We start from the raw sequence: 15802 nt of genomic DNA on the forward strand, positions 1-15802 counted from the left end.
TAAACCGTCCGCCCCGCGGGAGGTGGCTCTTGTGATGCCTTTCTCCTGCGGGTGGAAGAAGATTGTCACTCCTTTTTTCCAACTCTGAAAAAGTTTCTTTGCCCCATACTCTAGGCTCTCCGCGCAGGAAAGGCGCGATGGAAAGGTTTTGTGGGTGGCTCCCCCCTCTGGATGCACCTTGGAGGAGCTGCAAAAAAGCCGCTGGAATAAACGCACTCAATTGCTCACCATTTATTTGGCTGAGGCCCACTTCATCGCGCTCGAACTGCTCTACATTCCTGATGCCTTTCTCTGCTTCTGGGCGCCCCATCCTGCCCTGCAGCGACAGCGTGAGAAGAAGGGATTGTGTGTGCAGAGAAAGGGGCTAGAGGCTGATGGCTTGGCTCCATGAGGCTGGTGACTTGGCCCCAGGAGGCTGATCTCCGCCCCTTTGTCAGCTTCCTCTCTCCACCTCCCCTCTCCGGAGAACGGTCCCCCGGCCCCCTTCTCAGTCTGTCTCTTTGTGCCTTTCTCCACCCTCGTCCCTTCCACCTCTTGATCCGGGGGCCCCTCCAGCATCCGCTAATCCGCTCTCTTTTCCACCTGGGGGAAGGTCGTGTTTCAGTTTCTGCGCACTCTGAGCCTCAGCCTGCGTCAGTAGGCGGAGCTGCTGGGCAGTAGGTCGTAGCGTCCCCCGCTGTAGACCACCACGCCCGGCGGGTAGTAGAGCAGGTCCGGCTCCGCGGCCTGGTGGAGAGGCGCCAGGGCCTGCAGCCCCTGGTCCTCGGGCTCTGGCTTGGTGGTAGCGGTGAAAGGGCGCATGCTGGTGAGAGAAGGCGATGCGATGCGCCACAGTAGGTTCTTGAGCGCTTTGCGGAACTCGCGGCGCACGAGGCAGTAGAGGATGGGGTTGAGACAGCTGTTGGAGTGCGCCAGGCACACGCTCACGGGGAATGCATATACCTGGCACAAGAAGTACTCTTGGCTGAAGGGCACCACGTTGAACTTGATGAGGATGCTCCAGGTGGTGAGCGCCTGGTTGGGCAGCCAACACAGGAAGAAGGATAGGACCACGATGGTCACTGATTTGGTGACCTTGGAGCGTCTTCGGGCGCTGGCTCCGGCCAGGCCTCCCCCAGCTGCTGAGGCACTTCCTTCGGTCCCAGCCACGCAATGGTGGGAGATGAAGCGCACCAGCAGCAGATAGCACAGGCTGATGACGCCCAATGGCAGCAGGAAGCCCAGCAGCACCTTCTGCAAGTGGTAAAGGCCCAGCCAGAACTGCCTGTCGCGCCCCAGCAACTTGTCTGGGAAGCGCACCAAGCACAGCTCCTCGCCCATCACCTTGATGGTGGTGGAGAAGATGGCGTTGGGCAGCGAGGCCAGCGTGGCCGCGGCCCAGATCAACACACACAGAACTTTGGCTGAGAAGCAGCAGTTGTCCCCCAGGCTTCGGCCGCAGCAGTCACCCCGGCGGTGCCCTTGGGCCCGGTGACTCTTAAGAGCCGAGGCCACCGAGTGGTAGCGCGCCACGCTCATGGAGGTGAGGAAGAAGACGCTGGCGTACATGTTCATGGACGTCACTACGGATACGATCTTACACATGGCCTTGCCAAAGGGCCATTTGAAGTCGAGGGCATTTTCCACCGCCCAGAAGGGCAGGGTGAGCACAAACTGAAAGTCTGTCAGCGCCAGGTTGGTGACGAAGAGGTTGATGGAGGACTTGCGCCAGCCCTGCTTACTCTTCATCAGGTAGAGCACCAGCAGGTTGCCCGTCAGCCCCAAGGCGCAGACTACCCAGTACACCACGCTGATGAGAATCCGCACCCGAGCCTCGGTGTCCGCGGTCTCTGCCCCGCCGCCGCCCGGGGGATGCCCTGGCGCCTCGCCGTCCGGCAACTCCAGCCCCAGCTCCCACAGCAAGTCCTGGAGCTGCAGAGACGCGTTGCCGCTGGTGTTGGCCGCCTGCAGAAGGTCCGGGATCAGACTGAAGAGTTCTGCAAGCTCGTCCCCGCCAGCCGCCTTATTCATAGTGGCTATTGCGGCTGCAGTGGCCACCTGCCTGCGCAGGTGCCTCTAGGTCGTATTTCAGGGATAGGACCTAAGGGAAACCAACTCTCGCGGGGTCCCGGCGTGCGTTGAGGCTTTTAACGCAGCCGCGGAACAGAGCGCCTAGAAACTGGGCTCCAGGCGCGTCCTCGGCTCGCGGAGCTTGGCCTTGGGAGCGTGAGTTGCGCTCAGCGTCTGTTTGGGAGCGGAATTCGAGAGCAGAGAAGCAGAGTTCTTAAGGCAAGCAGTCGGCGTCCGGCCAAGGTTGGCGTCTCCGGGTCCCTACTGTGAGATTCAGACTTTCCTCCTTGCGTTTTCCGCTGTCACTTGGGCACGAGCGCATCCCACCCCGCCGCTCGAGACCGCTGTTGAGGGCCCGCCCCTTGCCTTTCAAATACCTTTGTCGATTTCCTCCCCAGCTGCTTAGATGAGGTTTCTGAAGAGAGTTTCGTCTACCTGGCTCTGACTCTCTGGAGGTCTTTCTATGCTGCCCTCTCTGCCTCGTGTCTCGGTCCCTCCGCTGTTGTCAACTCCCAGTGAGTTGTCAGCTGCGTTCCCGCGAGTTATATCCCCACTCGCAAAGCCCAGGCTGCGGACTCCCAAGGAGCATGCGTGACCCCCAGCACAGCGAGGGGGGCGCTTTCCGAGGTGCTGAACTTCCCCGCGTCCGCCGAGGGGGAGGGGGGTGGTGTTGCATAGCACGCAAAGCACAGCTGCCAATTTCCCTTTTCCTCTTCAGTTTCGAAAGGAAATGGTCATAACCCTTTATTTACCTATGTGATTGAAGAAAGTCTGCTTTGATTTGCGATCGCTTTTATTGCCAAACAGAGCAAGCAGAATTCTTTCTTTCTCACTCCCAAATGCACGCTCTTCTGCCCATTTTTCTTTTTTAAAAACGAAGATAGTGGCTTCTTTTCATACCCAGACCTTAAATCAGATCGTGGGCTCTTGTTGAATACACAAACGCCAGCCCCACTTCCTCTTATTAATTAGCTGATCACTTTAATTGGTGCCTGGGATTGTCAGGATTTTCAAAGCGTCTTCACATAACAGAACTCTGGGTTCAGGTGTTGCCCTCTGCCTAGATGTATTCTGAGAACTGAAGCTAAGCAGAGCCTATAATCGGTGCACCAACTTCACAGACATTAGATGGTTAGCTCTCAGCCCAGAGTTCTTCAACCTACTGCTTACTCACCACCACACTCTCTTTACCTTGATGCAGTTGGAATAGAGAATTTCATAGGGCTGTCTTTGGACCACCAGCCCCTTATTTCCAACACTATTATAATCAAAACTCTTTAACAGGTGTTTTTTGTTTGTTTGGTTGGTTTAGACCAATGAAGTAAATTCCAAGGAATATTTTTAGTTCCTTTGTGCAAGGGGAGCTAATATAAACCATTTGAATTACTTATTAAATTGCAGTTTATTTAAGTGCCAGATCAACTGCTCTGGTGTAACATGTACACTTCTTAGGATGAACTCAAGAAATTTGAAATGTTCTCCTAACTGTCTGAGATGAAACTGTAACAAGAGTATCTTAAGCATATTTGTCCTCATTCCTGCAGAACTGGGAACTCTACTTACAGAGATAAAGAGATTGTGACTTTAAGGCATAAGAGAGAAAAAACCATAGTGAAAAAGAAACGTGGTACCCAAAACATATGAAGGGAAATGGAAACAATCTTAATTCTTTTTTATGTGTTTATTTTTATTTTTTATGTTTTGAATAATTTTTATAAAAATTTATTATAGTTGATTTACAATGTTCTGTCAATTTCTGCTATACAGAAAAGTGACCCAGTCACACACACACACACATATATATATATACATAGATGTATACACATTCTTTTTCTCATATTATCTTCTATCATGCTCTATCACAAATGAACAATCTTAATTCTTAAATGAGAACACAGTTCCAGAGAACACACTTCACTGTAGTCTCTGGACTGCTCTGCTTGCCCGCTGGAGGGCGCCAGGGCTTTAATAAAAACGAAAACCAAACCAAACCATGGCCCTCCAGCAGTTCTAATCTGGAGAAGCTCAGCCTTGCTCTGAACCAATACATAGGTTGATATTGTGAATCCCATTCCCATAGTAGCCTCATCTTCAAGCTCACTCCTCACTCCGGTTTTTGCTAGCTCTTTCTCCAACAATTTTTTTTTTTAATCTCTCCTTTAGTTAAAAAAATTTCAAGGTTTTTTCCTTGAAAAACAAGGAAGTCTAGGGCACACCTGGAAAGCCCTTTGCCTCAGTTTCTTTGTGCGTACATGGGAGGAATTGTGATTTTCAAATAGTCTGAGGATAGGTGCTGAGCAGGTGGGGAGCTTGCTGAAATATAATTTGCAGCTCTCTTTCCAGCCCCATGCAACTGCAGAGGTTCTGCTTCTCAGTGGAATTGAAAGAGACCCAACAATCTACATTGTAGCAACCCTCTTCCAGATGATACCAATTTTCTCCCAAGTTTGGGAATTTATGGGTTAACTTTTATTCCTTTCCTAACTCTCCACGTGAAATAACTTAAGTCCCAAAGAAGAATCAATGTCCCATGATGATCAATTACACAGTAAGATCGGAAGCAAAGGAAGAGAAAGAGGTCTTGCTGAGTTTTTTTAAAATCACATTTAGGCCTGACAGTGACATCTTCACTGTAGGATGGACTCCTACAATGTGCTCCTGAGATCTGCCAGGCCTTGAGTTCTTGGCCAGCAAGACTCACAGTGAGACCCCAGGAGAGGCTGTTCCCAAGTGTGACGCCCAGAGAACACTTTCGGAGTGCTTCCGAGCCTCGAATGCTCTTCATTTCCCAATCTGTTGTCTGAAAATCAACTACAGATCCTGTGCAGGAATGTATAGTATCGCTCAACTAAGCCTGTCTTATTGAAGCAAAAAATCCTTTTTCAAAAAATTCCTTTCCCACATGACCTAAAGATATTTTACTCGTTTACCTTAAAGCATGGACCGTGCTTTTCTAAAACAGCATCTAAAAGATTCAGAGGGAGAAGCATATTAGTCCCAGCCAAATTTCATTTAGGTCTACTGTTAAAACATTGCTAAAATCTTACCATATAAATTCCTAATGGAAAATCTGGAAAATTGACAATGTTGTCCACTTATATGTGGATCCCTAAGGATCTACCTTATGGAAAAATTAAAAGAGGGGCTTTCTTAGTTGTCTGGTTTTAAACCAGCCCATACCCCTTCCCCCACCCCATTAATCTAAATGTTTGTCAAGTTTTATTGCTGTGGATCCACACACGCCACTCTCTTTTCCCAAGTTACTGCCTTTGCTAAAGATATTCTTATGAAAGTTCTTCCTCTGTTCTCTCACTTCTCCCAACTCAACATATTTCAATATTACTTGTACTGTTTAATATTACTGGCAAGAGTCTATTTTTTTTTTTGAAAGCTTGCTTTCTTTTCTTTCTTTCTTTCTTTCTTCTTTCTTTCTTTCTTTCTTTCTTTCTTTCTTTCTTTCTTTCTTTCTTCCTTCCTTCCTTCCTTCCTTCCTTCCTTCCTTCCTTCCTTCCTTCCTTCCTTTCTTTCTTTTGTCTTTTTGCCATTTCTTGGGCCACTTCCCCAGCATATGGAGGTTCCCAAGGCTAGGGGTCTAATCGGAGCTGTAGCCGCCGGCCTACGCCAGAGCCACAGCAACGCGGGATCCGAGCCACGTCTGCAACCTACACCACAGCTCACGGCAACGCCAGATCCTTAACCCACCGAGCAAGGCCAGGGATCGAACCCGCAACCTCATGGTTCCTAGTCGGATTTGTTAACCACTGCGCCACAATGGCAACTCCCTGGAAAGCTTTCTGAATGCTCTGAGAAATAGATACTATCTTTTCCCCTCTCAATTATCATAGAACCCTCTATTAGCACCTCTCTTAAGACATGCATCTTCATTAAGGAGTGCAGTGGCTGTTTCTCTGTATCTCTCACCCTGATTAAGAGTGTCACCCTGGGAGTTCCCTTCGTGGCGCAGTGGTTAACGAATCTGACTAGGAACCATGGGGTTGTGGGTTCGATCCCTGGCCTTGCTCGGTGGGTTAAGGATCTGGCGTTGCCGTGAGCTGTGGTGTGGGTGGCAGACTTGGCTCGGATCCCGCATTGCTGTGGCCCTGGTGTAGGCTGTTGGCTACAGCGCCAATTAGACCCCTACTGTGGGAACCTCCATATGCCGCAGGAGCGCCTCAAGAAAAGGCAAAAAAAAAAAAAGACTGTCAGCTTGGCAGGGTCTGTATCATCATCATTGTTGTTTGCTCTTAGTGCTGAACCCAAGCTTTTCACATGTATGAACGCAGGACACACTTAATGACTGGGCTCTGCTTTCAGATGTAATCTTCCTGCTAGGGCAATTCCAAACAGGATGCAGACCTTAAAAGGTAACTTAATGGAGTTCCCGTCGTGGCTCAGCTGTAACGAACCTGACTAGTATCCGTGAGAATGCAGGTTCAAATCCTGGCTTCGCTCAGAGGCTTCAGGATCCAGCATTAACTGTGAGCTGTGGTGTAGGCCAGCAGCTGCGGCTCCATTTAGACTCCTAGCCTGGGAACTTCCATGTGCTGTGGGTGCAGCCCTAAAAAAAAAAAAAAAAAGATAACTTAAAATTTCCCCTAACTATCCACTCCTATAGAATATCCAAGTCTAACTCCAGAGCAACTGATTTATTTTTTTAAAATATTTTATTTTTTCCTAAGCTATACCTCCATCTTAAAGCCACCTGCATGTTAAAACCACTTAAAAATATTGAGGCCCAGTGCTGACAGTACACCAATAAAATGAGAAACATTTGTTAAGACTAAAATACGTAGTTCTGTAGGGTTTATTATAAAAAATTTCAGCTCCCCGACAGCTGGACCCTCCATATTTCTTCTGCCCAGAGGCACATTCAAATCTTTTCACTGATTCTTATGTACTGCATAACTTTGGTTGATATGCTTACACTGCTACTTTATTTTTTCATTTTAGGCATGATTTTTTTTTTTACTCCCCACTGCAGAAAGTGAGAGTTTAGCTTTTTCCTCACACATCCTCTCTGTACATTTCTGCCAGCATTCTGACTCCTCCTAATTTAGTTAAGTTGTACTTTTGAAAGCTCTGTCCCCAGTGTTTATCCTGTAATGACTATGTAAACATTAATGATTGAGCCATATAGCATACCATTGCTATCCTTTTCTTGCACAACCTTTTGTCTCCCTTGGAATTAATAATCATCTTTGTCTCTACGGTAGGAAAAACTAAGCATAAGCTACTAGAACTACTTCTACCTAGCAAAATAATAGACCAAAGCCATACCATCTACCTGAAGGAATCTTGTAGAAATTACTCTTATCATCAAGGATTTCAAAGATGCAGAGGTTGAAATGAAGCTGTGAGCATTTTTCTGCAGGACCATAGGTGCTGCGCTGTCTTGCCCACATTTTCACCTTGTTGGCATTGGGCTGGCTCATCTTGTTGGCACTGGGCAGCAGCTGGAGTCACAGCTCCTGCACTGCCCACTAGATCTCTTCCTTTGGCTTTTATGCATCCCGGGCCAGCCACATTGCAGCTCCATGCCAAAAGGTATCTTCTTCTGCAGGTCATCTGTGTTGGCAACAACAGAGACAGTGAGAGATGGTTGTGAATTCAAGTTGGTCTTAACAGGTTCTAGCAGAAGAAATTTTTTTTTTTTTTTTTTTAAGGAAGACAGCAGGGTAATATGTCTGGAAGCAGATGGAAGTTCTCTTACTCCAGATTCTAAGAAAAATCGGTCAATGGATTTAGGCAGATCATTCTGGCAGGCAAAGAGCAAAGATGCAAAGGTGACCCTGAGTGGGAGACAATGCTGGGAGGAGGAACACATGAATGAGACCAGACTCCATAGAGCCTGGGAAGTCGTGATTGGGACTTTGGATTTCGTTCAATACTCAAAGGGATGTAACTTGGTCACCATGCTGTACAGTAGGAAAAAGAACTGTAATGGGGAAATAACTATTAAAAATAATTTTTAAAATAATAATAATTAAAAAAAAACTCAACAGGAAGCCATTGGAGGAATCTAAGTAGAAGCAGATGCTGCTGGTGCCCCCACCCCACCCCCCAGCACATACCTTTTCCCTGCTTGTCATCTTGACCTTAAAGTACCAGTTCTTCTGACTCTTCACCAGCAGCCTCTCTCTGAAGCTGTTTTGCTTGCTCGTGGGTCAGCCTGTAGGTGGTGGGGACTTCATTTCCCATGCTCACCTCTCAGAGCAGCCTACCACCAATGACTGATGGGAGCTGATGTATAAATACCTCGGCATCCTGTCACTTGGGCAGAATAATCTTGATCATGTGTTTTAATTTATTCCCCAGAGTTTAGAGATCAGCCTCCATCAGCAGAGTGATAACTTGTCTGACAATACACACTTACTGGATTTCTCCCCGTCTCTATCATACTTCCAGGATTTTCTGGGGTCTCCTCCCAAATAAACTACTTTTGCTAGAATCTTTGCTTCCAGATCTGATATGGGGAGAGACCAAATCTGGACAGCAGGGAAATTATGCAATCCAGTTCACACATTGTAAAGACCACACAAGGCATGAAGAGTACAAACTGGGAGCCTGGAAAAAGATACTGAAACAGCCTAGGTGGGCGATGGTGGCTGCTTGGCTTAGTCTCTTCAGGTGGCTATCCAAAAAACACCAGAGACCAGGCAGATTAAACAACAAACATTTTTTTTCCTGTGGTTTCAGATGCTGGGAATTTGAAAATTAAGCACTGGTAGGTTCAGGGTCTGGCAAAGCCCTGGTTCATAGAAGCCCATTTTCTCTGCTTCTATGCTACATCCTCACATAGTAGAAGAGACACGAGAGTTTTCTAGGGTTTTTAAAAATAATGTCACTAATCGCATTCAGGAAGGCTCTACCCTCATGACCTCATCACTTCCCAAATGTCCCAGCACCTATTACCATGACATTGAGGGTTAAGATTTCAATCTACGGATTTTGGTGGGAAGCAAATATTCAGCCCATTCATTATACAGCTTAAAATTGGTGATTGTGGGGGTGGAGAGAAGTCCTGATTTGAAAGTTATCTGGAGAGTAAAATCACCAGGTTGTGGTAATGGGTATGGGTCGGATGGGGTTAGAGATGAAAAGAAGACTACTTCCCAATATGATCTCATCCTAGGTGGTTAACAGAAATTTACTGTGATTGAAAGACTGGAAAATGAAGGCTTTTGGTAGAAGTTCAAGAGATTTGTTGTGGACATGTTGCCTTTTTGACATATAGTTGGAGAGGTCAAACAGGCAGCTGGAAACATGGATGTGCGGAGCTTGCAAGTGAAGACTGGACTAGTCCTTAAAGTTAATCTGTTCTGGAGTTCCCGTCTTGGCTCAGTGGTTAACGAATCCGACTAAGAACCATGAGGTTGCGGGTTCGATCCCTGGCCTTGCTCAGTGGGTTAAGGATCCGAGTTGCCGTGAGCTATGGTGTAGGTTGCAGACGCGGCTTGGATCCGGCGTTGCTGTGGCTCTGGCATAGGCCGGCGGCTACAGCTCCGATTAGACCCCTAGCCTGGGAACCTCCATATGCTGTGGGAGCAGCCCAAGAAATGGCAAAAAAGACAAAAAAAAAAAGAGTTAATCTGTTCTTATAGATGAAAAATCCCTCAAGGAGAGAGAGCATAGAAATAATGGCCTGAGTCATCATGGGTAGTGCAGGAAAAATTAGTTTCTGAAGATGAGGTTTCTATGACTCTTTTTGGAGGAAATCATCAAAATGAGCATGTTCATTTCATTTTCTATTCTAAAAACAAGTTCTCTTGGAGAAAATTAGAACTCTCTCCACCAAACCAAATGCAGATAATAGAGACAAATAGAAAATGTTCAGGAGGTGAGCATATGTTTACCAGGACTAAGACCTTGAAAAATGTGATAAATATTTACACTAAATACTGTCACCTGGGGCCCTTCCCAAGAGAAGCCTAGGACTCCCCCAGTATTTTCCTAAGGCTCCTGATGTAAATACAGATATATAGACTATATAATGATGGGTGCTATAAGTATACCAAAATCGAATTATAAAACAATATTGTTATAATTTGCATGTTTACTGCCTAACAGTAAACATGCAAATTATAGAAAGAAAAATAGCCTGGAAAATAGTTCTAAGACTGTGCACTGTGACTTGAGTCAGTTGCCAAGGTTACAGGTGATTCATCTGAGTTCACATTGCTGGCAAAACGGGCCAAACAACCACACACACAGATTCGTGGAATATTCAGATATTCTTCCTGGGTTCTTGAAGCTTCTTTGCAAGTAATAGACAAGGTAGGGATGGATTTTTCACAGTCCTTGGGATGAGGCTTAGAATATGAGCACTGGAGATAGGAAAGTATATGACCTCATTTTTTGTTTTCAAGATGTACTGATAAGGAACTCTCTCTGATAAAAATGTAGGAACATCCGTTATGTTTAAGAAAGGCACTCGGCTGTGTTTTAAAACAAATATAAAGACTGTTTGGATGTTTATGTACTTATAAACAGAGAGATAATGTAGTGATATGAGAAGCTGAGTAAATATACCAAGTTATAATCTGAATAATGGAACCTATACTTAACAGGTAAGTAAAGGTTAGGATGTAAGTTTGGGGGAGCCTGTTGTCATGTGGATGGTTTGTTCTGGGAAGATTGCTGTTGGGCAGAACTCGAGCTGGATCTGAATAAGAGGACAGGAAACTACTCCCGGAGTCAAGTTAGAGAGGAGGTGTATAATCAGAATGTCTAGATTCTGGGAGTCTGCAAAGCGACTTGTGTTTTCAGAGAAGAGAGAGAATGAAAAGGATCCATTCTCTCAAGATCCCTTTGGAGTACGTGCAGGTACTGCTCACTCTGCGTTACTTCTTCTTAACTGCAGCTATCAAAGATCTTTCATTCTGCTGTAATTACGACCCGAGTTCTTACTATATGCAAAGCAACATGTTAGGTGTTTGGAAAATTAACAACAAAAATGACAATGACACGATGTGCGTAATAATAGAAGCAGTGATAATCATTCACTGTTCACATTTATTTGGATGCTACATTATTTTCCTAGGGTTGCTGTAACAAAATACCTCAAACTAGGCAGCGTAAAACAAAAGAACTTTATTTGCTCACAGTTCTGGAGTCTAGAAGTCAGGCATCAAGGTGTTAGAAGAGTTGGTTCCTTCTGGAGACTCTGAGGAGGAGGCCATCCCACAATGCTGTCCTAGTTTCTGATGGGTTGAAGAGAATTTCATGGCTTGTAGCTGCATCACTCTCATCTCTGCCTATCCTCAGATGGCATCCTCCTCTCTGTGTCTTTCTTTGTGTCTCCACTGTCTCTCTCTTAAGGACACAAGTCATTGAATTAGGGTCCAATATGACCTCATCCTAGTTACTTATATCTGCAAAGACCCCATGTCCAAACAAGGTCACATTCACAGGAATCAGGAGCTAGGACATAAACATATCTTTTTAGGGGACACAATTCTGCGGCATGACAGATAACAACTGCATGCATCGTGCCAGGGGTTCTATCTGCATTAGCTCACCTAATGCTCACAACTGGTGAGGTTGATACTATTATTAATCAAACTTGATGCCCAGACTTTTATCCCCAGAACTCCAGAGTTGTATATCCACCTGCTACTTGGCATTTGTACATGGTTTCTGATTTGCTTCAAAAAACTTTTTTTTTTATAATGTTATGGCTGCACCCACAGCATATGAAAGTTCCCAGGCTAGGGATTGAATCTAAGCCATGGCTGCGACAACACTGGGTCCTTTAACACACTGTGCTGGGCCAGGGATCAAACCTACATTGCAGCCCCTGAGCAACTACAATTTGTTTTTTCCTTTTTAAGGCCACACCCTTGGCATATGAAAGTTCCCAGGCTAGGGGTTGAATTGGAGCCTCAGCCACAGCAACATGGGATCCAAGCCACATCTGTGACCCACACCACAGCTGATGGCAACACCATATCCTTAACCTACTGAGTGAGGCCAGGGATCGAATCCTCATGGATACTAATTGGGTTCATTTCTGCTGTGCCCCAGTGGGAACTCTGTGGTCAGATTCTTAACACACTGTGCCACGGTGGGAACTCCATATTTCTTTCAGATTCCTTAATCTTAGTAAATGGCTTTACTATTCACTTAAGCGTTCAAGCTTAAAACCCAGGAGTAATTCTTTCTCATTTTCCCTTATACCCTAACACAGTCTAGTAGGTCCTGTTAGCCTGATTTCAAGAACAGAAACAAACCCCACAAAGACCAAAAAATTCTTGAATTGTCCTACTTCTTCCCATTTCTCCATTTCTCTCTGTATTAGTTATCTCTTTCTGAATAACTATTTATGCTGAAACTTTATGCCTTAAAACAATAAACATCATCCCATAGTTTGTGTAGGTCAGGAATCCAAGTGCTGCAGAGTGTCGTTGACTCAAAGGTCTGTCATAAGGTCACAGTCAAACTAGCAGGTGGGGCTGTGGTTTTGTCCGAAGACGTGAGTGGTGGGAAGGGGAGGGATCTGCCTATAACCTCACTTTGATCTTTCACCATATGGGATTCTCCCCAGGGCTGCTTCCCATTACTGCAGTTGGTTTCCACCAGGGTGAATGATGAGAGAGGGAAGAGAGGGAGAGAACCCAGCGTGAAAGCTGTAGTCTTTTTTATAACCCAACTTCAGAAGTGACACTCCCACCACTTCTGCCATATTCTGTTCTTTAGAGGCAAGTCAGTAAGCCAAGCTCACACCCAAGGAAAGGGGAATTAGATAAGAGCATAATTACCAGGAAGCAGGGATCAATGGGACCATATTAAAGGCTGAGCATCACAGCAGAGCAGGTGGTCACGATATCCAGCAGAAAAGAGGAGTTGAAGGCAACTCAGCTGAGCAGATACTTCAACAGCAACACTGTGCTCAGGCAACAGAGATTGATGTTCAGGTAAGTGGAAGGGAATAGGTAAATAGCCCAGGCTTTCAGTCAAAACCCCAGAAGAGACACATCCTAACTGTAAGTTCCACACTCTATTCTCACCAACTAGAAAGTACACACTTTCTTCAAGTAGGTGTAGACCATTCACCAAAATAGGCCATGTGCTGGACTAAAATCAAGTTTCAACAAATTTTGAATGATTAAAATGATGTCAAACCTGGGATTTTGAGCTCAATGGACTCAGGCTAGAAATCAGTGAAAGAATGCTAACTAGAAGTCCTCAAATGTTTCCAAAATTAAGCAGCACTTTGAAAAACCCATGATGAAAGAACAAGCATTATAAAGTTATAAAATAAATGATAAAATTGCAAACTATTTGAAGTAAATCATAATAAAACAAGGTTTTGTGGGATGCAATTAAAGCGGTGCTTAAAGGGAAATTTATAGCTCTTAAGTGCACGTTTTTAAAAATCAGAAAGGTTAAACATCAGTGATCTAAACTTCTAACTCAAGATACTAGAGGTAGAAAAATTAGTTTCAAAGAAAGAAGTATGGAAATATTAGAGAAAAGAACAGAGATATGTGCAGAGCCCTGCTAATGAGGGAATTAACCTTCTAGTTGCTGGATCTTACAGAGATAGGTGGAGGGGTCTCAAGAGAGGACCAGAGCAGCTTCAGGTGGGATTACTCAGAGACCTGGAACAGAGGTTAACCAGTAGGTATGGAAGTATATAAACGTTTTTAAAAACCATTACTGTTATACTTGCTCACATACCTGAAACTGAATATAGGGTCTTTGCAAAGTGGCCCCACCTACCGTTTTACCACTCTTGTCGGCTTCTCCCCACAAGCTCCAACCTCCCTACCAGTTGCTGAGTTGCACTGACCTTAGCACACAAGTCACTCCCCATATTTTTGCTTGTTTGTTTGTTTTTTGTTCTTTTTGTGTTTTTTCTAGGGCCACACCCATGGCATAGGGAGGTTCCCAGGCTAGGGGTCTAACAGGTGCTGTAGCTGCCAGCCTATGCCAGAACCACAGCAACACGGGATCTGAGCTGTGTCTTCGACCTATACCACAGCTCACAGCAATGCCGGATCCTTAACCCACTGAGAGAGGCCAGGGATCGAACCCGAAACCTCATGGTTCCTAGTTGGATTCGTTAACCACTGAGCCAACGATGGGAACTCCTCTCCCCATATCCTGATAAGCAATCTCCCTCTCCATTTCTTTGCCCACCAAGCCCTCTTTGCCTCAATGGGCACCACTCTCTTACCCCTGTTGTCTGACTGGTGACCTACTAATGGTTCGTTAAGGTTCAAGTCACACATTCTTTCCCCTTTGAAGGATTTTGTTACTCCCAGTATTTCCTAGAGAGAATTAGTCACTCTTCCTGTGCTCTCATAGGACTGTATAAACATTGATTACAATGCTTACTACTGTCTCAGACACAAAATAAACCATCTTTCCTCTAAGCTGAAAACCCCTTGAGAACTATAGCCTGTGTCTAATCCATCTTTGTAGCATAGTGCCTGGAAAAATATATGGGGCTCGAACCCATGAATGAGTCATTCATTCCATTTCTTTACAGACCACTAGTATTCATGCAACAATAAGATAACAAATCCCAGTTGGAGTACCCGGTAGTAATATGTCAACTCTGTTTCAAATACTTCTCTAGTCTTCCTCTGCACGTTCCACACACTCACAACTTGGCAATTGCCATTCTCAATGCACCGAAAACAATACTCCCCCTGAGGTTTGCCCTCGGGGGGGGCCTCTCAAGTCAAGGAAACAATATGATTCTCAGTCAAATGGTTACTGGGGATTTGTTTCATCAGAAGATATTAAAACAAGTCTCACAAGTTTCACAGCCTTCCAAGGGCAAAAAATGTCACTTCTGGTTATTTTTCCTAAACCTGGCTTCAAGCTCCTGTAAATTGGAAGGAAATCAAGATGGGTCAACTTTGGTGACTTCCTGCCCTTTGCTGGGGTTATTCTGCAGGCCTCAAGCAGTCTGGTGAACAAAGCAGATGTTCCTCATGCTCTGTGGACATTGCTGCTGTGGTGTCCTCTCTGGATCTGGGGGGTAACATTTGGGGGCACCTCCACTGGCTGTTTTCATGCTGGGCTCCATCCTCTGTTGAGGGTCTCAGCAATGTGGTGCTAAAGCCAGGAGCATCCACATAGTCACATTTGTCCTGAGATGCTGCATTGAGGCAGGCTCTGAACCCCTTCTGAAATCTCAACCTTCCTCCTATCCCAGTTCCTACGGGTCACCATCTTTGGGGTTGAGCTCATCCTTCCTTAGTCATTGAAACACCATTTCCTTTACTGCTGGAAAAAAACTCAACCTGATCACCCCATGCCTTCTAAAATAGTGGTTCTCAAAACGAGATGCCAGCCAATAGCATCAACATTACCTGAGAACTTAGACATAGAAATTCTCAGGCCCCACCTGATACCTGCTGAACCAGAAATGGTGGGGATGAGGCCAAGCCGTCTAGGGGTCAAAAAGCCCTCCAGGTGATTTTGATGCACTCAGATTTGAGAACCACTGTCCTAAAATAAAGAAATAGCTCTCCCATCTCCTACTCTGAAGCATGTTTTAAAAAGCTGTTAGCCACTCTTTCCCCTAAAGAGAGCGTAGATAACAAGACAACAAGGATGTGACAGGAGGGGAAGAGGGATGGTATGGGAACTGACTGTTTTTCCCTTCTACGGTAATGAATGTCTGTCAGAGAGAGAGAGAAAAAAAAAAAGGAACAGTAAATTTCCGTGGCAGAATGACCTATTGATGCTGTCATAGAATCTCTTGAGGAGCTTAAAACTTTCCAATCCCTGGGTTCCT

At 45.5% G+C, this 15802-nt stretch overlaps 1 protein-coding gene across 1 annotated transcript in view; it reads right to left on the minus strand.

The window, feature by feature from the left end:
* Positions 1–216: 216 nt before the first annotated feature.
* LOC125138182 (relaxin-3 receptor 1-like) overlaps positions 217–15802 on the minus strand; it is a 30966-nt gene continuing 15380 nt past the window's right edge. Inside the window, exons 3-6 of the mRNA XM_047799466.1 lie at positions 4751–4869; positions 2275–2464; positions 2096–2223; positions 217–2055 (exon numbers count right to left, since the gene is read on the minus strand). Coding sequence (XP_047655422.1) covers positions 634–2055; positions 2096–2223; positions 2275–2464; positions 4751–4869 — 1859 coding nt within the window. The 3' untranslated portion in view covers positions 217–633. The remainder of the gene's footprint in view (positions 2056–2095; positions 2224–2274; positions 2465–4750; positions 4870–15802) is intronic.

The sequence above is a fragment of the Phacochoerus africanus genome, chromosome 1, assembly GCF_016906955.1.
Source record: "Phacochoerus africanus isolate WHEZ1 chromosome 1, ROS_Pafr_v1, whole genome shotgun sequence".
Classification (NCBI taxonomy): Eukaryota; Metazoa; Chordata; class Mammalia; order Artiodactyla; family Suidae; genus Phacochoerus; species Phacochoerus africanus.